This window comes from Adiantum capillus-veneris, chromosome 30, assembly GCF_014529385.1.
Source record: "Adiantum capillus-veneris isolate H3 chromosome 30, ASM1452938v2, whole genome shotgun sequence".
Lineage (NCBI taxonomy): Eukaryota > Viridiplantae > Streptophyta > Polypodiopsida > Polypodiales > Pteridaceae > Adiantum > Adiantum capillus-veneris.
This window is the reverse complement of record NC_140960.1, coordinates 10,623,591-10,646,044: the sequence shown is the minus strand read 5'-3', so window position 1 is coordinate 10,646,044 and position 22,454 is coordinate 10,623,591. Positions and strand designations below refer to the sequence as shown.

General features: G+C 45.2%; 1 protein-coding gene across 1 annotated transcript in view; it reads right to left on the bottom strand.

Annotated features, from left to right (window-relative positions):
• Window positions 1–17,373, bottom strand: part of LOC147417533 (uncharacterized) — a 110,768-nt gene extending 93,395 nt beyond the window's left edge. Inside the window, exon 1 of the mRNA XM_086507385.1 lies at window positions 17,109–17,373. Within this exon, the coding sequence (XP_086363511.1) occupies window positions 17,109–17,159 (51 nt within the window). The 5' untranslated portion in view covers window positions 17,160–17,373. The remainder of the gene's footprint in view (window positions 1–17,108) is intronic.
• Window positions 17,374–22,454: the final 5,081 nt, after the last annotated feature.

The following is a 22,454-nucleotide window of genomic DNA, read 5'->3' as shown; positions in this document are numbered from 1 at the left end:
AAGCAAGTTGCCCAAAAGCTACCATAAAAATGAGCCAGCATAATTTACGTTGATTCCGTACAGAATGCCACGTCCGCACTCCGAGCATATTCTGCGCCGCACTTTCCGGAATTCCGTACCGTTGGCCACGTCAGTCTGTCGACGCATTATGCGAGGGTCCGTACTCCTGAAACCGGCCCGTAGGGTGGTAGGCGTTGGCTTTCACCCGAAATTCTTTACTTTAGACACACACACACAGAGCACTTTGCAAAGGAAACCTGTAACGGGAATTAACACTTAATCACACACGGCTCAGTAGCTAGAAGGCTCCGAGGAGACGCCGACAACCTGTAGGCCCCAAAATTGGTGCCCCTTTCGGTATTTCTTTATTCTTTAGGAGGGTAAATTACAAGGTAAGGTCCTGGGAATCCTTCACATGTATCCACCTAGATACCATTTGATTTGGCCAAATTTTGGTAACATAACAGCCCCAAAACTTGCGCGAAACCAATTCCCCTGCTAGAACTCACTTGCACTGGCGTATACCCTCTGATTCCTGCCCAAAAACAGTAAATTCAGCACGCTGTATTTACTGGTTTTTGCCCTGTTTTCAGCCCCAAACAGTCCCCTAACTGTCCTCTGCCAGTGGGGCACGATTCCCAAGTGTCCTGGCGTCTGTATGGCTGAAAAACAGTCAAATGACAGCGCATACACAGCTCTGATTTTGCACCTGTATGGTGAGGTTATGACCCTAACCAGTGCCTGCTTTGGAGTCGCAGCTACCTACCCCTGTTCCTGCTCAAGGAGGCTCTTGCCTCAGCAAAAGCATGAACCCACACAGCTGTACATCAGTCAAATGAGGAGCCCTCTTTTGGGGCATCACATAACTGCACGTAGGGGAGAGAGAGAGCAGTGTGTAGTGTGCAGGGCATCACTCCTAGCACCACACTGTACATGAGAGGGAAAGGAAACACTCCATAGCTCTTAACCTGTGACAAAATGCATAATGAGGCCTCTCCCAGCTTAAAAATCAGCGCCCATTTTTCTGTAAGAAGAAAGTCCATGAAAATGTGACACTTGGCGCATTTTCAAGCATTTTCCCGTTTCGGGTTCGCCGCTTAAAAATATCCTGACCGGTTGCCCAGTTGACTTCGCGGCAGAGTTGTAAAATGTTCCCCTAGTCATACCGGAGGTAATGACGCGAACACATTTCACGGCCCAAAATAGCAGTTCCCTAAATTTTAGGAGATGCTTCCGTTGGGCTCCCACTGGTCTTCTGACCATCTATCCTCATTGGGACCGCATCCAAAAGTGCAATGTGGCCCAACTGTCGGATACTTTTTGTTGGTAGTCCCACCTTGACTTTACGCCTTAATTGAGTTCACTTCCTAGTATCCACCAACTTACTAAGTGCGACGGGGGGACCTATATGATCTTGCTCTGAGCCTAAACATCCTCTTACCATACGAATTCCAGTGCCGACCACTTCCCGTCTGCGGGTGAATCTACCGCTCACATTGTCCATACAATGTCCGACCGTTTGCTACTTCAAAAAGAGGGTCTCAAAACAAATAAAATAAACCCCATTGGAAAGAAACCAACAACCAAGGTTAGCAGTTGCCACATCTCTGTGACATGGTTATTAACTGCCACGTCCTCGTGACATACCCCCCTCTTGAAATCGCAAACGTCCTCGATTGCATACAATAAATACATGTCACTGATCATCTTGTGCTATCAATACTCTTTTATCATAGCATGTATCCGCAAGAAAGGTCGTAACATCCATAGATACAAATGACTTAATGAGACCTTCATACTTTTCCCATTTCCATCTATGGCACTGAATTCATATGTACATTTGATATACTAGCTCTATCATTACCCCTCCTTTGCACACGTTGGGTTGGGGCATAAGTAGGCTGTAACCCAAAGGCTTCAAGGTAAAGCTGCAATACATTTGGTGACTCTGACAGTTCATGCTCTTCCATCCACTTTGCATCCATAGGCGGATAGTTCTTGAACTTCACCAAATAGCGTCTTGCAACTTGTCCTTCAACTTTTCTGTCCTTATGTGCCAAAACTTGCTCAGGTACCAGGATCTCATCAAGTTCCTCAACTTATGGCTGATCCTCATCTGGCATATCTTCTGGCACATCACCCACGAAGGGTCTTAGAAGACTCACGTGAAACGCATTATGAATCTTCCATGCATCAGGCAATTTCAGCCTTGCCACATCGTTGATCTTGTCAAGCACTTGGAAAGGCCCATAGTAACGCATGCTGAGCTTAGGAAACAGCCGTTCTTTGCCCTTTATCTTCTTTAACCTTGCCTTTTCGAACCTTAACAGAACCCAATCACCAGGTGATAATAGCAATTCACGACGGTGACGATCAACAGCCTTTTTCTGCTTTGCCTGAGTCTTCTCCAAGGCAACTTTAATCTTCTTATACATCTCATCCATGTTCTCAACATATCGATCTGCCTCAGAGATCTTGTCCTTTGTATGCAAAATGAGAGGAACCTTTTTGCGGCCTTCAACAATCTCAAAAGGTGCTTTGCCAGTAGACGAATACACCGTATTATTGTACGCATACTCAAGCATAGGGAAATACTGTTCCCACTTGCCCTTATTATCTGACACATAGCATTTCAGCAGATCTAAGACAGTAGAATTAGCTTCTTCTGACTGTCCATCAGTTTGTGGATGAAACAAAGATGAGAACTTGAGCGTAGTACCCATGTTCTCAAACAATCCTCTCCAGAACAAACTGGTCATGCGAGGATCACGATCACTGATAATCGATTGTGGCATACCATGGTACTTAAACACATTGTACATGAACAAGCGTGCCATCTGATCAGATTTTATCTTCTTCCTGACAGGGATAAAATGGGCTTGCTTACTGAACCTGCAGATGATGGTCCATATACCATCATTCCCTGTCTCTGACAGTGGTATCAGAGCATCAGTTGTGTGCTTTTCTGAAAGCATACCGGTCCTACAAAAGAGCAGACAGAGCTATTGGAATTTTATTCGAGGTAGCTTTGCCCTCCAACCCGGGCTTATTAGCGACTCCCACCCTTACTTCATCGCGCATCGGGCGCGCTCCCGTCTTCACCGCAGTGTCATATAGGGCATAAGCCAATTAAGATCACTTGCAAGAGAAGGATCCAGATTTGTTTCAAGTCACTGATTTTTTTTCTCAGAAGCAGTGCCATGCAGATGTTGATGTCTACAACTACCAAGCAGCATACTCCAAGTACTTGGCAAGCTTTCAAGAAAATTTTTGCCCAAACTTATATGGTTTCTGACATCTTCCTTTGAAGTGCAACTTCTGGCAGCGTGGGGTATCCTAAAATGCTTGCCATGGAAACCCTGGAAGATTATATCTTGAAATTTCTCGACATCTCTCAGTAGATGTCTCTTCACGAGCAGATGACCTTGGAGGTTTAGTATGATTGCTATCTTGGGACTACCATCGCCGCCAAAGCAACACTGTTTGTCCAAGAGCTGGCGGACCATGCTGTGTTCGGCTACGACCTCATAGAAGGAACCTAACCCTAATTTTTGGTGCAGGTTTCAAGATGGAAAGTCAGTCGACTTTTTGAGCTCGACTGATATCGAGATTGCTTTTTAAGTTTGAGTTCTGTTTGATCTTGTTTGGTGATCCTGTTTGGAATTTGTTTGAAATGGATGATATTTGTTTTGAACCTGTTTTGGTGCCAATTTGAATTGTTTGACTCTGGTTTGATACTGGTTTCAAATATTGGTGATTTTACTCCCGGGTGGAGAAGTGAGAAATACTATTTTGGTATTGTTTGAACCTCGGAACGATGCAAGTCGATGCCTGGGGAGCGTTTCGTTGTATGTTTGAAAACCTTCGAACGACGCAGGCCAATGCCTAGGGAGGTTTGGTTGTATACTTGTAAAATAATTGTTGTTGTGACTCCCAGCCCAGACCTGGATGGTTATGCGGGAGGAGTATTAAGAAGTCTAAGCAATGGTTACTCTCAGCACCTCCAAACGACGCAGGCTGCGGTCTGGAGGGCGTTTGGTTGTAAAAGGCCTCTATATCTCCCGGCTCGGACCTTTTTAGGTTATGCGGGAGGAGTGATGAGGGAGTCGTTGAATATCTCCCGGCCCGGACCTTGTTAGATTATGCGAGAGGAGTGTTCATCGGCGGCTTTATATTTCTATGTCTTGTAACATGCATATGTAAGCATTCGTGTTGCATTGTGATGTGTCAACTACTGAATATTCCTAATTGGATGAGATTGCCTGGGTATGTAATTTTAGTGCATCAAGACACCCGTGGAAGATCAGTACGGTCTGGGTGTAATGGCTAATTTTACTACGCCGGAATATCAAGAGTTCCAATTTGGACGAAAGGAGAAGCTAACTCCTTGATCAAAACAGCCGAAAGGAGAAGCTAACTCCTTGATCAAAAGAGCAGAAAGGAGAAGCTAACTCCTTGATCAAAAGAGCAAACTGATTGTCCCTCCGAATGTCCCTCGGAAATTTTTGAGCTAACTTGAGTTGTTTTGCAGATATGATGTAATCGAGAACGATTACCCTTACCCTCTTTCAAGAAGGGGAGATGTAACAAACTGCTGACGTGTCGACCTACTGAAGAATGGAGCTACCGGCCGAGGGGCCTAAACCCTAAGAAGAACAAGTAGCAGAAGAATGGTTGCTCGAGAGCAGAAACCCTAACCCTAATTTTTGCTAGAAACCCTAACTACTGAAACCCTAATTCTGGAAACCCTAACCCTAAAACTTGCAAACCCTAATTCTAGAAACCCTAAGAAGAACAAGTAACAGAAGAAGAAGTCATACCAACTTATGGGCACCCCGTCCGATGGGGCTCCAAGTGACATAAAAGCTTCAAAAATAAAGCAGAACACGCTCAAAAGACTTTGCACATCAAAATATGATGATGTGGCACCTGTACGGACATTCCGGAATTTGCGGCGGATTTTTAGGGAAATCCCAAAATTTTAGGAAAGTGATTTTTGGGGTTAGCTTTTCATATTTGATGCTTTTAGGCTTTGGGCCTTTAAATATGAGCCTTGGGGGCCCTCTCTGGCACTTTTTAGCGCGCAGATTGCAAAGCAGGTGCTCCCCGGCTGTTGTACTTTGCGAATCAACAATAATATAAAGAAATAACCGAAAGGGGCGCCAAGGTTTGGGGCCAATACTCTCTGGATGGAATTCCGCCACTCCGTGTCGCGTGTCGTCTCTCTCTCTCTCTCTCTCTCAGTTCAGTTGTTATTGAGCAGTTGTTATTGAAGTGCTAAAAGTCTGTTCAGTCTGTTCTTTTCTATTGGCACGTGGTGTCCGTCTTGTGACACAAGCTCAGCAGGCAACTTCTCCAACAAGAACTTGGCGGTACTTCCCTCCAAGCAAGAACCTCCCCTAGCGTTTCCTCCATCAAGCACCCTCGCCTAGATCTGCATCAGCATTGCGTTTTCAGCATTTGGACCATCGCCAGAAGACCCCAGATCCTAGCGCTTTGCATCAGCCTTGCCATCGCCAGAAGACCCCAGATCCTAGCATTTTCTAAAAACTGCAGCCCTAGAGTTTTTGAACATTCCTAGCGTTTGCAAATTTCAGCCTTGGATAGTTTTAGGCAGCGTTTTCAGCAAAATGAAGCATCTGCCTATTCAGCCCCTCAAAGAGTAGCAGATTCAGCCCGGAAAGACCATCAGTTTTCAGCCTAAAGAAACAGCCCTAAACCTGCAGATTTTCAGCGTCAAAGACCCACAGAAACAGCCCCCAAAATCAGCGTTTTTGGACTGTAGCAGATTTCAGCCCATAGCGTTTTTGGACAGCAGATACAAGATTGCAGATTTCAGCCCTAGTGTCGGCCCGTCATCCCCGTCGTCGTCATCAACATAGCGTAGACTTGCATCAGTCTCATGCATACCATTTGTACCAGATTGTGCAATCATAAGTAGACCACTCTCGTCGACGAGAGTGGGGCCTTCGGAGGAGGGTTTTACAACGTCTCTGGTGTCGTATCTCTCTTCTCTCTCTATCTCTCAGTCTCATACACTTACACGCACAGTGTCCATTCACTTTGTTGTGATCATAGCATTCTCTCATTAAGAACGAAAGGCTCTACCTTCCATAAGAACAAACGGAACCTTGAGCACAGTTCGGAGCACTCATCTTGAGCAAAGCGCAAACATTCATTCCGCTGCACCTTACATAGGTTCATTGGAAGAATTCTTTTCTAAGAGACTGTTGGAAGATTGGTTAGAAGAGTTACCATTCTTACCGTTCTTACCGTTCTGAGGGTTCTGAGAAGTCTGAGAGGTACTTGTGGAAGTCTTGTTCTCCTTAGGCTTTCCCTTGTTGTGCTTCATCTCCTGAGCGAGAGCAATCGCTACCGCCTTGTTGAGATCGATTGGATCAAGTACCTCCACATCATACTTGATATACTCGTCCAATAAAGGAATGCCTCCTTGCGCTCCGCATCCGATTTGCGTAATTGAGTACCGAGCTGCAAAACACGATTAGAAAAAGACATAACCGGCATCCCACTTTGCTTGAGAGCGCGCCAATCGTCCTTCAATCGTGCTAGGTACTAAGGTGGCATAAACCGCGCCTTGAGCTTGTCTTGGAAATCAGCCCAATTGAAGGAAAGGGACGTGAATTTGTCGGTTTCCTCTAGGTGTGCGGCTAACTGTGCCTCTTGCCATGCGTGGTACCAATTGATGGCATCACCGGCAAGGTACATAGCTTCCGTCAAAACCTTGCTATTCCCTGTCTTCTTAGTTGTCGCAAAATAAGCATTAAATTGATGCAACCAAGAATGAATAACCGTAGCATCCATCTTACCATCATACTTACTGAAAGTCAACTTCTCTGTGACTGGATTGTTGGAGTCCGCATCGTGGCTTGCACCACTTGAGGAACTCCCACAATCTTTGGTTGGTTCGAACTTCAAGGCAAGTACTTGTCGAACCAATTCTTGAGTGCGGAGGTCTCTTTGAGCCTCACGCTCGGCCTCCAAGGCCGCTCTTTGAGCCTCCCGTTCCTCCTTTCTTTTTTCTTTTCTTTCGTTTCGTTCATCGTGCTCGCGTTCTAAAGCAATGTGAGTCGCTTTTTGTTTTATTGCATTTCTTTCATTTCGTTCTTCGCGCTCGCGTTCCAAAGCAATGTGAGTCGCTTCTTGTTGTGCGAGCGCAATTCGATTCGCTTCTTGATGTGCCAATGCAAGGCGAGTCGCTTCACGATTCGCTTCTTGTTGTTGGGCCATCATGTCAAACATCGACTTGACCATCGCCTCCAAGTTGGTACAACTCGTGGAGAAGGGGGAGGGTCGGGAAAATCTCTTGGTGAGGAGAACTCTTCGTCGCCTCTCTCATGCTCATCACCTGTATGCGAAGTATCCATTCCGCTTCGGGTGATGACCATGCACTATGATCTTTGGTTCTTAAGTTCACGAGGAACTTGGGTTCTTGAGGGTCTTGAGGTTCTTGAGGTTCTTGAGGGTTTTGTTTCGCTTGCAATCTGTGTTTGAGAAGATCTTCTCTTCACCCGAGTTCTACTCTTTTCCGCAGGCGACCCCTTGGCGGCCTTGCGCTCACACCAAGGTTGCTTTTTCCTGCCTCACGTCGATTGGCCGGCTGCCAAGTGCACGGTCCGCTCTCAATGAGTGAAAAAAGGCACAAGGGGAGGCTAGACAAGCCCTTCTTTCTTGGGATTCCTGACACTCTTCAAAAACACGATCAGGAATCGACACGCCCAAGCGAACTTGGGTTCGTGCCACCGCAACAAGCAAAAAAAAAAAAAATTCTTGTGATTCTTGTGGTTCTTTCCTTGAGTGATACTGAACACTGCCAAAGCTCTGATACCAATGTAAGGTGCAGCGGAATGAATGTTGTTCTTTCTCAAGATGAGTGCTCCGAACTGTGCTCAAGGTTCCTTTTGTTCTTATGGAAGGTAGAGCCTTCCGTTCTTAATGAGAGAGTGCAATGATCACAACAAAGTGAATGGACACTGTGCGTGAAAGTGTATGAGACTGAGTGATAGAGAGAGAAGAGAATACGAGACCAGAGACGTAAAACCCTCCTCCGAAGGCCCCACTCTCGTCGGCAAAAGTGGTCTACTATTGATTACACAAACTGGTACAAACTGAATGCATGACTGATGCAAGTCTAGGCTAGGTCGATGTCGACAACGGGGATGACGAGACCGACGCTATGGCTGAAATCTGCTACTCTTTATCTGCTGTCCAAAAACGCTAATGGCTGAATTCTGTTGCGGCTGAAAACGCTATGAAAAACGCTGCCCTTGCTGGTCTTTATGGCTGAAAACCTGCGGGTACTTGGGCTGAAAACTGATGGTTCTTATCTGCTGAAAATTGCAGTTCTTAGGGCTGAAAATCGCCATGCACAAGGAAGGGAGATCTGGCTCCAAAAACACTAGGGCTGCAATTCTAGAAAACGCTATATGTTGGGAACTTCTTGGCGATGTTGCTTGCTTGAAAAAACACTAGGTCCTGAAGTGTGTGGCAATGGGTTGCTGATGCAAAAACGCCAAAGCAGGGGGAGTCTTGGCAATGAGGATGGAAAACGCTAGGGAGTCTGCTTGAGGGGTTCTTGCTTGAGAAGTTGCTTGTTGAGCGGTGGAGCTCCTGCTGCCTCTTCTACCAATTAGTGCTAGTTTAGGTTTGCTTATATACAAACTTACTCAATTTGCCCTACCTACTTTCCAACAAAAGTCACTTACAAATAATAAGTGAAAAATGTCAAAAATAGGTAAAATAGGCTAAATGCACTAGAAAATTCCCCTGAAGGATTCTGATGGGTTCTGATGGGAATGCTTATGATCATCATAGTTACAGGGGACGGGGGGGACGGGCCCTAGGGCCGGGGAACGGCCGTAACCGGGCCGGGAATGGCTGGGAACGCCGAGGGACGGACGGAAAACGGGCCGGACGGGCGGGTCGCAGGGGGGACGGACCGGGGACGGCCGGGTCCGGACCGGGGTCGGACGGACCGGACGGGGACGGCAGGGGTCAGCCGGGGTCGAATTCAAAAAAATGGCCGTTTTTGACCGTTTGCAACGGCTCTGTGCAGCCCCAACTACCATATTTTTTAAGCCTTGGCCCTTGGGAGGCTATAAAAGGCTCCCTTGGGCCTCCTAATACTCATAGTCTCAATGCTCAATGCTCATTCCATTTCCCTCAAGCTCAAGGCTCAAGCTCATTCCATTTCCCTCAAGCTCAAGGCTCAAGTTTGAACTTTGAAGCTCTCCTCTCCCTCTTCTACCCACTTTGAAGCTCTCCTTTACTCTCTCTCCACACAAGCTCTCCTCTAACCCTTCTAACTTCTAAGCTCTACTCTCTCGAGTCTCTCCACCATCATGTCATCTCAAGCAAACTCCACTTCTCAAACCGCTTCTTCTCGAAGGAGGCCCGCCGTGCAAACGTGGTCGTGGTGGGATGAAGTTGACTTTAGCTCGCGTGGCAAAGGTGGCGGTGCAAGACCATGGACGTGCAAGCTATGTCCATACAAGAGATCGGGTGGTTCAAACAAAGTGCGAGCCCATCTTCTTCATGAACCCGGTCACGAGGTGAAGTTTTGCCCTCATGTAGCTCCCGAGAAGAGGTTGGATCTTCTTGAGAAACTCACGGTGTATGAGGTTGCGGAAGCGGCCAAGAGGGGCCGTTTTGTTGCCGTTGATCCCTCCGCCACGGCGACACCGCGAGAGCAAAGGGAAGCCAACCTTGACCACATCTCTCGAACCTTCAAGAGCCATGGATCTACACCGTCCTCTTCCCTTCCACATCGCCAAACCACTCGCAACGAAAATTGGAATCCTAAATTGAAGGAAGAGGTAGATAGGTCGGTTGCCCGATTCTTCTTCCACGACCACATTGCCTTCCATGCTTCGCGGTGAGTTTCCCTTGGCATATGCACATTGCAATCTTCCATTTTGTATTCATAATGGGTTATAATTTCTCGACTCTCCATACTAACGCAACATGCTCTATTTTGTATGGATAGGTCTCCATACTTTCGAACCATGGTTACGAAAATAGGGGAATATGGCTCCTCTTATGTGCCACCTTCATCGGAGAGGCTTCGCACCACCCTCCTTGACAAAGAGAAGCTTGCCGTGGAGCAAGCGGCCCAAGCAACAAAGGATTTGTGGGAGACCAATGGCGTCTCTCTTCTTGTAGATGGATGGAGCGACACCCGCAAGCGGTCCATCCACGGGGTGGTGGCCTACTCTCGGGGGGAGATGTACTTTGTGGAGTCACATGATGCATCCGATAGTGGCAAGGCCGCCGAGATGCTTGCTGCGGAGTGGACAAGCACCATAGAGATCACCGGCCCGGAGAATGTCCTTTGTATGGTTGCAGATGGAGAGGCGTCAAATAGGGCAGCCGGAGCTATCATTGAGGGCATGTATCCCAGCATCCATGTCACATTTTGCATGGCGCATTGCCTCAATAACCTCCTCAAGGACATAGGGAACTTGTCATGGATTTCACCCACCATTGGTGACGCCTCTCGAATTGTCTCCTTTGTGCTCAACCATCAAAAAGTGCGCCATGAATCCTCAAAGAGGAGCCACTTGTCTTTGCTCAAATATTCAGAGACAAGATTTGCATTCAATTGGCTTATGCTAGGCCGCTTGTCTACATGTGGCGGAGCCTTAAGGGGCCTCTTTCTCAGTGATGAGTTCCAGGCCATGCCGGAGTCTACATCAACAGTAGGATTGAAATGCCGAGAATGGGCCGACGACGCCGCTTGGTGGGAGGAGGTGAAGACTCTTGACGCCATGGTCAAGCCTATTCTACACCTACTTCGAGTGGTGGATGGCTTGCAGCCATGCATTGGCAAAGTCTACGAAGCCATGGATCGGATGATAGAGGCACTTGAGAAGCTTGTGCCTGACCCTGTTCAGTATGCGGAGATTCATGGCTTGTGTGAGTCGAGGTGGAATGGATACTACTCTCCACTTCATGCGGCAGCTTATGTGCTTGACCCTGAGTTTCAAGGAAGGCGTCAAGAGACCGACAAGGAGGTGAGCAAAGGATGGCGGCTTGCATTGGAGCGCCTTGAGCCTAGCAGTGACATTAGGCGCAAGATTAGAGACGAGCTACTCAACTACAGGCAAAAGAAGGGCTCCTATGGATGTGTAGATGCACAGCTTGATCGCAACAAGATTGGCTCGGTTTTGTGGTGGGAGGACTATGGAGGAGATGGCCCACATTTGCAGCGCTTGGCTGTTCGTGTCCTTAGCCAAGCATGTACCACTAGTTGCTTGGAGCAACTATGGAGTGTGTACAGCCACATTGCCTCTAAGAAGAGGAATCGCCTTGGCGTTCAGAGGGCCAATGATTTGGTGTTTGTGAGCGCTAACTTACGCATGCTTGCCAAGAGCGTCACACACAAGGCAGATCCTTTCACTGAGTGGGAGATGGCACAAGAGAATCCATCTATGGCCGATACTCTTTTGGAGGAGCTAGAGGAGGATTTCGAGCCTCAATGCGAGCCTCCCGAGCCGGAGCCCTCATACGTTGCTGACGACCTCGACTACGACGACGATGTGGAGATTCAGCAGGCGAGCACTTCTTGAGTTTGATGATCATTGATCACTCGACTCTCGAGTCTAGACTCTTGAGTCTACGACTCTACCTACTACATAGCCCTTTGTACTTTTTGTTATCCTTGAGGCCTCAGGCTTGTCCTAAGTCCTTAAGGCTTTTTGACTCTTGAGCCCTTGTGGCATGCACTTCTCATTTTGTATCCATCGATCATCGATGTTTTATTAGCACATTTCAGCCTATATGACTCGTGTTCTTTGGTCTATTTAGTGTAAATTTATGGTCAAAGTGATGCTCTATGTGTGTGGCATGTGTGTAGGTCAAAAAATGCCAAAAAAACTCTCTTTTTTTTTTTGCCGTTCCGACCCCCGTCCCCGTTTCCTGACTTTTGCCGTCCCGACCCCGACCCGCCGTCCCATGTAACTATGATGATCATGCTGTGTGCAACCAGAGGATATGCATCTACACTAAGTGACTGGGCATGCACGGTCTACGAATAGACTCACGAAAGTGCCAGATCACTTCTAATCTAGACTGACTGGACTGACTGAACCCTTGTCGTGCTGTAGCTTGTCCATGGACACATAGGGTTGGATGTGTCACGTGATAGGATTGTTTGAGAACATGGGCACTACCCTCAAGTTCTCATCTTCGTTTCATCCACAAACTGATGGACAGTCAGAAGAGGCTAATTCTATTGTCTTAGGTTTGCTGAAATGCTATGTGTCGGATAATAAGGGCAAGTGGGAACAGTATTTGCCTATGCTTGAGTATGCGTACAATAATACGGTGCATTCGTCGATTGGCAAGGCATCTTTCGAGATTGTTGAAGGCGGCAAACAAGTTCCTTTCAGTTTGCATACAAAGGACAAGATCTTTGAGGCAGATTGATATGTTGAGAACATGGATGAGATGTACAAGAAAATTAAAGCTGCCTTGGAGGAGACTCGGGCAAAACAAAAAAAGGTTGTTGATCGTCAGCGTCGTGAATTGCTATTATCACCTGGTGATTGGGTTCTGTTAAGGTTCAAGAAGGCAAGGTTAAAGAAGATGAAGGGCAAGGAACGGCTGTTTCCTAAGCTCGGCATGTGTTACTATGGGCCTTTTCAAGTGCTTGACAAGATCAGCGATGTGGCTTACAGGCTGAAATTGCTTGATGCGTGGAAGATTCACAATGCGTTTCACGTGAGTCTTCTAAGACCGTTCGGGGGTGATGTGCCAGAAAATATGCCAAATGAGGATCAGCCAGAAGTTAAGAAACTTGATGAGATCCTGGTACCTGAGCAAGTTTTGGCACATAAGGACAGAAAAGTTAAAGGACAGGTTGCAAGACGCTACTTGGTGAAGTTCAAGAACTATCCACCTATGGATGCAAAGTGGATGGAAGAGCATGACCTGTCAAAGTCACCAAATGTATTGCAGCTTTACCTTGAAACCTTTGGGTTACAGCCTACCTATGCCCCAACCCAACGTGTGCAAAGGAGGGGTAATGATAGAGCTAGCACATCAAATGTACATATGAATTCAGTGTAATAGATGGAAATGACAAAAGTATGAAGGTCTCATTAAGTCATTTGTATCTATGTGTAACGACCTTTAATACGGATACATATGATGATAAAAGAGTGTTAACAACACAAGATCATTAGTGGCGTGTATTTATGGTATGCAATTGAGGACGTTTGCAATTTCAAGAGAAAGGTGTCACACGAGGACGTGGCAACTGCTAACCTTAGTTGTTTGTTTCTTTCCAATGATTTTTGTTTTATTTTTTTGAGACCCTCTTTTTGAAGTTGCAAATGGTCGGACATTGTCTAGCCAATGTGAACGGTAGTTTCACCCGTAGACGGGAAGTTGGTCGACACTGGAATTCGTATAATAAGAGGATGTCTAGGCTCAGTTTAAGATTATGTAGGTCCCCCAATCGCACTTAGCAAGTTGGTGGATACTAGGAAGTGAACTCAATAAAGGCACAAAGTCAAGGTGGGGTCACCAGAAGAAAGTACCCGACAGTTGGGCCACATTGCAATTTTGGATGCGGTCCCAACGGGGATAGATGGTCAAAAGACCAGTGGGAGCCCAACGAGCATCTACTAAAAATTAGGGGATTGCTATTTTGGGCCATGAAATCTGTTCGCGTCATTACTTCCGAAATGACAAGAACATTTTAGAACTCTACCGCAAAGTCAATTGGGCAACCAGCCGGGAGATTTTTAAGCGGCAACCCCGAAACGAGAAATTACTTGTAAACGTGCCAAGTGGCACATTTTGGTGCACTTCCTCATGCAGAAGAAGGTAGCGCTGAAATTTACGCTGGGAGAGCTCATTTGGGGGATTTTGCCACAGGTTAAGAGCTATTGACTGCAAGCTTTCCCTCTCATGTACAGTGTGGTGCAAGAAGTCATGTCCTGCACACCTCACACTGCTCTCTCTCTTCCCTACGTGCAGTAATGTGATGCCCCATAAGAGGGCTCTTCATTTGGCTCATGTACAACTAGTTGTGTGGTTACATGCGTTTTTGCTGAGGCAAGAGCCTCTCTGAGCAAGAACAGGAGTAGCTAACTGTTGCTCCAAAAGCAGGCGCCGGTGAGGGTGATAACCTCACCGTACAGGTGCGATTTCAACGCTGGTTATGTGTTGTATTTCGACTGTTTTCAGCCATACGGACGCCAGAACCATCGGGAACAGTGCCCCACTCCTAGAGGGCAGTTTAGGGACTGTTTAGGGCTGAAAACAGGGCAAAAACCAGAAAATACAGCAAGCTGAATTTACTGTTTTTGGGCAGAAATCAGAGGGTTTATGCCAATGGAAGTAAGTTCCAGCAGGGGAATTGGTTTCGGGCAAGTTTTGGGGCTGTTATGCTACCGAAATTTTGCCAAAACAGGTGGTATCTAGCTAGATACAGGTAAAGAATTCCCAAGACTCTACTTTGTAATTTACCCTCTTAAAGTATAAAGAAATACCAAAAGCGGCGCCAATTTTGGGGCATAGAAGTTGTCGGCGTCTCTGCTCAGAGCATTCTAGCTTCCGAGCCGTGTGTGTGCTTAAGTGTTAATTCCCGTCGCAGGTTACCTGTCCAAAGTGCTCTCTATGTGTGTCTCAAGTAAAGAATTTCGGGTGAATGCCAAAGACTACCGCCCCACGGGCCGGTTTCATCGGGAGAGCTAGACGTCCACATCTACGAGGGCGACCACAACATCGACGAAGGCTCCATCGGATTCGGGACTATTCTAGCACGACATGGGAGCCGCCCAGTACGACTATTTACAAAGGTGGACATTGACGAAGCTCTTTAGCGACCGATGCAGTAGTTTCTCGAACAACGCCTAATGCCAGGCATCCTCGGGCACTCGTAATGATGATGATGATGACGATGATGATGATTTAAGTCGCTCACTTTACTTCACTTTATTTTTGTTTTTGTACCAGACATTAGATTAGATCCACCAAGATTGTATTAGTTTGGTCTCATAGGTCATTTTGGCCTTTTGAAAAAATGTTTAATGTAACATTTCATTTCTCTCTCTCTCTCTCTCTCTCTCTCTCTCTCTCTCTCTCTCTCTCTCTCTCTCTCACTCAAGGATATTCACATTCAATGTGCGCATCCCTGAAATGAAAGCTTGACTTACTTGAAGTATCTGATCCATTAGGTTTCTTTGATGTAGAGGCATATGTTGTCACACCTTTTTTGCTAATTGGTGGAGGTTCCACTTAAGCTTTACCTTTGTCAACAAGATTTTTCTTCGATCCTTGTGACTTCTGCAACTCTAAATCTGGAAATTTTGGTTCTATTGAAGATCTTTCTCCGGCTTTTGCCCCGGTCTCATCTTGATCTAACTGTGTCTCTATGGAGGGTGGCTTGAGACTATGTTTTGCAATCTGACTTACATCTGCTGATTCAACTGGCATTGTCTGATTGATCTTTGGACTTTCTATTTCTTCCTGGTTCTCTGCAACCTTGTTCTTCATTACTGCTAGCTTTTGTGGCATTCTTTGCTCAATAGCTATTGTGGTTGCTTTTTGTTTTGTTTGATCTGCACTTGCTTTTGCTTGATTTGCTTTAAGCTCTTCTGAAGTTTTGATTGATGATGCCATGTTTGCACAGGGTTCAGATGTTGCAGATTTAGAAATCTAGCATAAACGTGTTGGCCATGCAAATATGCAAAGGCTGAAATTGATGCAAAGCACAAAACTTGTTAGAGTTTTGGAGATGCAGAGAATATGTGAGGCTTGTGAGCTTGGGAAGCAAACATAAGGGTAGCTACCTAGCTACCTATGAGCTACATGCAAACTGCTACCTTCTTGTATTTAAGTGATGGTAGTTTGTTGCAGGTACAGTCAGGTGCATGATAGAAAATTGGGTGTTTGGATTTTTATTTTCTGGTTAAGTAGTGCTCGGACGGATGGGCCAACTAAACTTTGCATGTTTCTTGCAAGTAGAATTTTTCCTCCAATTTCAAAGGACGCATCTAGATGTTTCTTCTTCCGCTACACACTCTGACAATGCTTGGAACATCACAGAATATGTCGTACATGGGTAGGCAAAAAGGTATTTTCATGGTATCTATTAGAGTAATTGATATAAGCCATTGCCTAAGTATTCTTTAGCTTGTTTTGCACTTATAGATACTTGGCATGCCTATCCACAAAAGCCTTACCCAATAGAACCTGATTCTGAAACAACCTTTGCATCATAACCTCACCATGCAATGGCCTTATGTTTTTTTTTTTTTCCATAAACGGCACGAGAAATTATATTAGAAAGATCGAAATTACATTGGACTCCACTGACTCAGTGGGTAGACTTGCCTTTATCTCCATAATTACAAAAAGGGGCTTGACAAAAAATACTTCCACCATGTAGTTACATCATACAGAGACCCACTCAGTTAGAGTTTGCAGAAGGACCAGAGCCCAGAAGATCACTTAAAGCTAGAGCAATGCAGAATTTATGAAGCAAATTACAAAATCTGAACGGACTGCATGGGGTACTACAACAGCGCTAATATTAACAAACAACAGGACATTCTTCTGGATGGATCCTACACGCATCTACAGCGAATGATGGATGAAAGCCGCATGGAAGGGGAGAAGCTCAGAAGACAACATGCTAATGGGCTGTGACTCATCGCCCTTATCCAAGAAATGGCCATATGTTTTAGATTCTTAAGCGTTACAAAAGAGTTTAAAGCCATTTGGACCTTTCCCTTTTGTCATTCATGATATTCTATGGAATAGACTTTGTTGTCTCCCACTTTGTAGTGCTTCCTGTGTATATCTAATTACACGTGTGTCAAAATATCATACCACAACACATATAGGTACGCAAGACAGGTAACCACATAGATACATACACACTAATAAGTGCGTGCCCAAAATACTATTTGCAAAATCCATAACAAAACCAATCCACACATCTCTCTCTCTCTCTAAGGTCTCTTGGGATAGTTTCCTACGACGTTAAAATTCTCTTCTTCTTCTTCTTCTTCTTCTTCTCTCTCTCTCTCTCTCTCTCTCTCTCTCTCTCTCTCTCTCTCTCTCACACTCACACACACCTGCAGGATCATCAGTCCAAAGAGCCAGAACAGGCTAGAGTATTTCGCCATGGATACGCTAGATCATTGCCCCGCAGATGAATAGGTGGCGTCGAGAGCTTATTGAGTCAGCAAGTCACGAAGCTTTTGGAAAAATAAAAGTTTTTCCAAGCGAGGGGAAATGAAATTTAAGCCGACCTTCGTCATATTTCTCCCGAGCTTTATTTTAAGCTAGCCTCCAAGTTTCTGTAAATGTTTTGAAGTTCCTTTTTTTTTTAAGGTCTACCTGCCATGGCTATCGGTTACCCGAGACTCTGCACAGTTTACATACAATGCACGAACCTCATGAGTATGTGCTATATGGCTTTAATCAAGTCATTGAATGAGATTGACAAGGTGCAAGTGGGTCTCGGTTCCGGAGTAGATCTCATCGTCCATGTGGTGGGGGGCATGGCGGTTGTGTGGGTTTACACAAAACGTAACATGGGCAAAAGCAGGTGCCCATGTGGCAGTCTAGCGACACCGAAGGGGCAAGTACTATGCCAAATGAGATTAGTACTAATGCTTAGTAGAGGGGGATAGCGTTTTATGAGTGGTCAAGTGTCGTGTCATGTCGAGCACTCCTCTTCCCTTCCCGCCTTTGTGCATGCAAGGTTGGAGGGAGAGTTTAGAGGGAAGGCAGACCAGGGGCTCCAACATCCTTTCCATTATGTGGGAGGAAGACCATGCAGGAATAGAGAAAGCTTTTTGTGGGCAGGCAAAGGTCAACAAGAAGGTGAAAGGGGTGTGCCTCAATGGCTGGCGGTGGTGGTAAAAAAGGGGCAATGAGGCGTAGCTACTCTACTTCCCCCCCCAAAGTTCAAGCCACTTGCAAGGCCGGGCAAGAAGGGACGAGAAACCAAGGCACCTATTGAAGGTCTAAGAACAGGGCTACGCTTGTTGTGGAGGCGGTGGCCCCACAAGAAGAGAAGCAGGGTAGTGGGAGGATGCACTTGTGACCTCCCCAAGGAGTGATGAGGATGCCCCCTTGATAGCTTCTTGGCAAAAGATAAAGATAACAATAATGCCAAACGAGAACAATAAGCCCAAAGGTGGAGGTCTATAGGCTGAGGTTGCATGGAGGAAGATGTAGATGCGCTTCGAGTGCCATAGAAGACCAAGCTCGAGAACCTTGCACACACACATTGAGGTACGCATTTGTGTGTTTGCAAGGTTCTTGGTTTTACCTCAGTGCACAGAGATTCTCAGGTTTACATTAAAATGTAAGGATGACAAGGATTAGGTGTATATGCAAGTATTTACCTTGGTGGTTGTTTTTAAAGGGAAGTGAAGTGGAGGATGAAGTGGAAGAATTGAAGTGCAAAGAAGACACTGCCCAACTATGGAAGAGGTAGACGTACTTGGGTCGAGCTCTCAAGTTTTAGCCTAGCCTTCCATGGCACCAAGCAACAAGAAGAAACTACTTGGCTTCTACCCAAGCTACTCCCCCCAAGGTCATTCAAAAAGGTGTGAAACATGCACTAAACTGGTAAGTTCATCTTGATGTATAAGGGTTTCCCTGCCGGACTTGCCCTTGAGGAGGACAAGGATGAGCCTTGCCCAAGCCCTCTACTAGAAGTGACGGAAAGAAGGTCCCAAACCCCGAACAATAGGTGAAGAATGCGAAGGGAACGTGAAGGTTGTGTCCAATGAGTCAATTTTCACTGCAAAGATGGCCTCGTTCATATTTTTGCTCGGGTTTACCTTTCATTGCAAGGATCCCCGACTACCCATGTCCCATTAATGTTGTCTTTTTCTTCGTTAAATATATAGGTGAAGGTCAACAAGAAGGGGGCATACAAGGGTAGTGAGGAAGAAGGACTAATGGATGACATACGTTGAGAAACCCTTCCAAGTCAAATCCTCTTGGAAAGTTCAAGCACAAAATATTTTTCTCTCTCACCTTCTTTTACCTCTTTTCAATTTTTTGCAAAGAGAAATTATTCGATTCTAGTGTTCCCACTTATACAATCTAGGCCCATGACTATGCGGTCTCCTACATCACAGCCATAAAATGGAGCATCAACTTGAAAAGAGGCATTGATGTGTTATGCAATTGCCTTTGGAATCTCCAATCATAAACACAACTATCATAGTCATGCCCACCGCGTTTACAAAAACATTTTCTTGGCCTTGAATTTAAGATCAAGCTAAGGATACAACTTCTAATATCAAGGTATTTATCGAGATTTATAACTAGAGTACACATTTCTTTACCTTGAAAGGTAAGGAAGGGTCAATAATAGATTTGTCATTTTCAATCAAAAAATTTACACAACAAAGAGGGTTATGTGAGCACTAGTCATGAGGCTCACCCCTGTCTTGAACCAATCAAAAGGGCACTATGGATTCTAGATAGAAATCAAAATGGAAAACCTAGCCCTCCAAAAAAACAAGCATGTTGACACACTCCCTTTATGATATTTTAACAAAAACAATATGCTATTGCGGAAGAGGTATAATTGGTCTTGGTTTGCCTTAAGTGAAAACTCTAAGATAGCTTCAATATTGTGCATGCCAACATGCTTATTTGGAGTGATAAAAAAATGAGAGTTGAAGCTCAACCCATGCAATCACGTCATCAGCTATGATCTTGGCTCCGTTGTAGGTACAACTCTCTCTCTCTCTCTCTCTCTCTCTCTCTCTCTCTCTCTCTCTCTCTCTCAATGTTGCACAAACAATTGTTCCAGTCTTACTGTCCACCCCATTGTCAACACCAAAAGATAGCATTAGATGATGAAATAGGACAGCTTCCATTTCAAAGTCTTCTGCAACAACCCATGAACTAGTTTAACTATTTGTGCACCAAATTGTGCACCACTCCCAACTCCTTGTTGCTTATCTTGCACTTAGATGCAAAGTATCCATGGATCGCAAGAAGGTTGATAAGAGTGGGTGACCTCTTGCAATCTGGTCAGAGATTGGTTGATCATCATCGCTAGCTTAAGTAATGGAGGTCAGTTAATTATTACTGGTTGGTTACCTGGCTACTATGAGCATGCGAAACAAGACTATAGAGGAGACCCATTATAGCTTGGATCCCCATCTCCTCTCATGGATGGCTGCCCATTTTTGGGCTATGTGAAGATTTGACTCAACAACTTCACAATTGTTGCCCAATTAGCTCTTCCTTTCTCTCAAAATATGCTCTTCCTCTCTCTCAAGAAGACCTTGCTAGTGCTTTGAAAAAAGCAACAAGTGCCTAGATATCACTTTGCTAGTAGAACTTTGTTGGTGGACACTCTCATTATCTTCATTGAACGCTGCAAAAAATGGGCGAAATGCTAGCAAGAAGAATGTAGACAATGAATGAATAATCTTTCATAAACTTCAAAAAACCTAGCAAACTTAGAGCTTGAAAAAATAGTGTCAGGTTTAATGGCCATGTGGCCAACCGCCCATCACTAACTGCCACAAACCCTAAGTGTACAGCTATACACTTGTGTGAGCCACTAACATTAAGTACAATGTGTATTGTGCCTTAGTGCATAAGATAAGAGAAGAAAGAAAGGGGGCACACATTACGTTGGCTCTCCCCCTTCAACCTGTGTGTGTGGCTATGGTAGTGTGTGCGTGCGTATTCTTCTTCCGTTGTGCTCCCAGCTCCTCCCTATCATTTGGTATCAGAGCGGTTTCATTCCCGAAATTGTTTCCGCGCGTGCACACTTTCAAGGGTGCAAACATGATTCCGATTTCACCATTGGCAAGTTCAGCTTCCCGAGAGCATTTCCAGCAGGTGCCTTGTAGTTTTACCCCTCTTTCGGAGCCATTCGAGCCATCAAAAACCCCATTCGAGCTACGATTCAGGAGCTGAAATTTTCAGCCCTCTTGTGGTAGTTTGTGTTGCAGTGCTTCCATAGCCAGTTTTACAGGTACCATTTTTGCAGTCTCTTCCATCTACGAGAGCCCACGGCTCATTCGGGAGTGTGTAGCCTCTTTTGGAGTGGCCTCATATGGAATATGTCTCCAAAGAGTTTGCAGACTTCTGTTCGAGTAGGGGAATTAAGCGAGAGTTTACAGCTCCTTATACCCCTGCACAAAATGGTGTTGCCGAACGAATGAATAGGACCATCCAAGAGAGGATTATGTCTATGCTATCACAGGCTAATTTACTGCAAGCGTTTTGGGCTAAAGCATTATACACTGTTGTGTATTTGATCAATAGATCACCACATGCTTCATTACAGTTTCGTGTACCTTTGGAGTTATGGTCAGGACATAAGTTGTCTTATGAAAAACTCCGCTCATTTGGATGTGAAGCTTATGCACATGTACCCAAGGAGTTGCGTGCTAAGCTAGATTCTAAATCCAGGAAATGCATCTTCATTGGTTATGGTGTAGATGGTCAATTTGGCTATCGTTTATGGGATCCGGAAAGTCGATCAGTGATCCGTAGCAGTGATGTTCTCTTTAATGAGACTAAGATGCATAAACAGTCATTGAAAGAGGTTGAATTCCGGAAAGTAACATTTTTCGATGTATCACCTCCTGTCCCGATAGCTCCTGAGCCCATTACTACCCAGGCTAGTACGAGTTCTGATCAACCGTGGAGATCTCAAAGAGTCGTACATCTGCCAGAACGTTTTGTTCCAGGCGTGGATTTTGTTTTGCTGATAGACATTGGTGAGCCTTCTTGTTACAAAGAGGCTATGCTAGCCAATGATAAGGTTCAGTGGGAACATGCTATGAAGAGGGAGATGTCCGGTATTGCAAAGAACAAAACATGGGAACTTGTTCCATTGCCAAAAGGTAGGAAAGCATTGCCTTGTAAATGGGTTTACAAGAAGAAGATTGACAATTATAAAGCTCGTTTAGTGGCCGAAGGTTTCAAGAAAGAATATGGTGTCGATTTCCAGGAAATCTTTTCTCCAATGGTCAAGATGACCACACTAAGAATGTTGCTTGCTTTGGTTTCCACTGAAGATATGGAGCTTGATCAAATGGATGTCATTACAGCTTTCTTACATGGTGATCTTGAGGAAGAGATTTATATGCAGCAACCTGAAGGGTTTGTGCTAAAGGGCAAGGAACATTTGGTTTGTAAGCTTCTGAAAAGTCTCTATGGCTTGAAGCAATCGTCCAGAAAATGGTATCAAAAGTTTGATGCATTTATGCGTTCCCTAGGCTATAAGCGCAATAATGAGGATCCATGTCTTTACGTGAAAAGACAACCAAATGGACAGCTTATTATGCTTATCCTTTATGTAGATGACATGCTTATTGCTGGTCATTCTAAGAAGGACATTGCTGACTTGAAAACCAAGCTGAAAAGTCAATTTGACATGAAAGATTTGGGTGAAGCCAATCACATTTTGGGTATGTGCATTA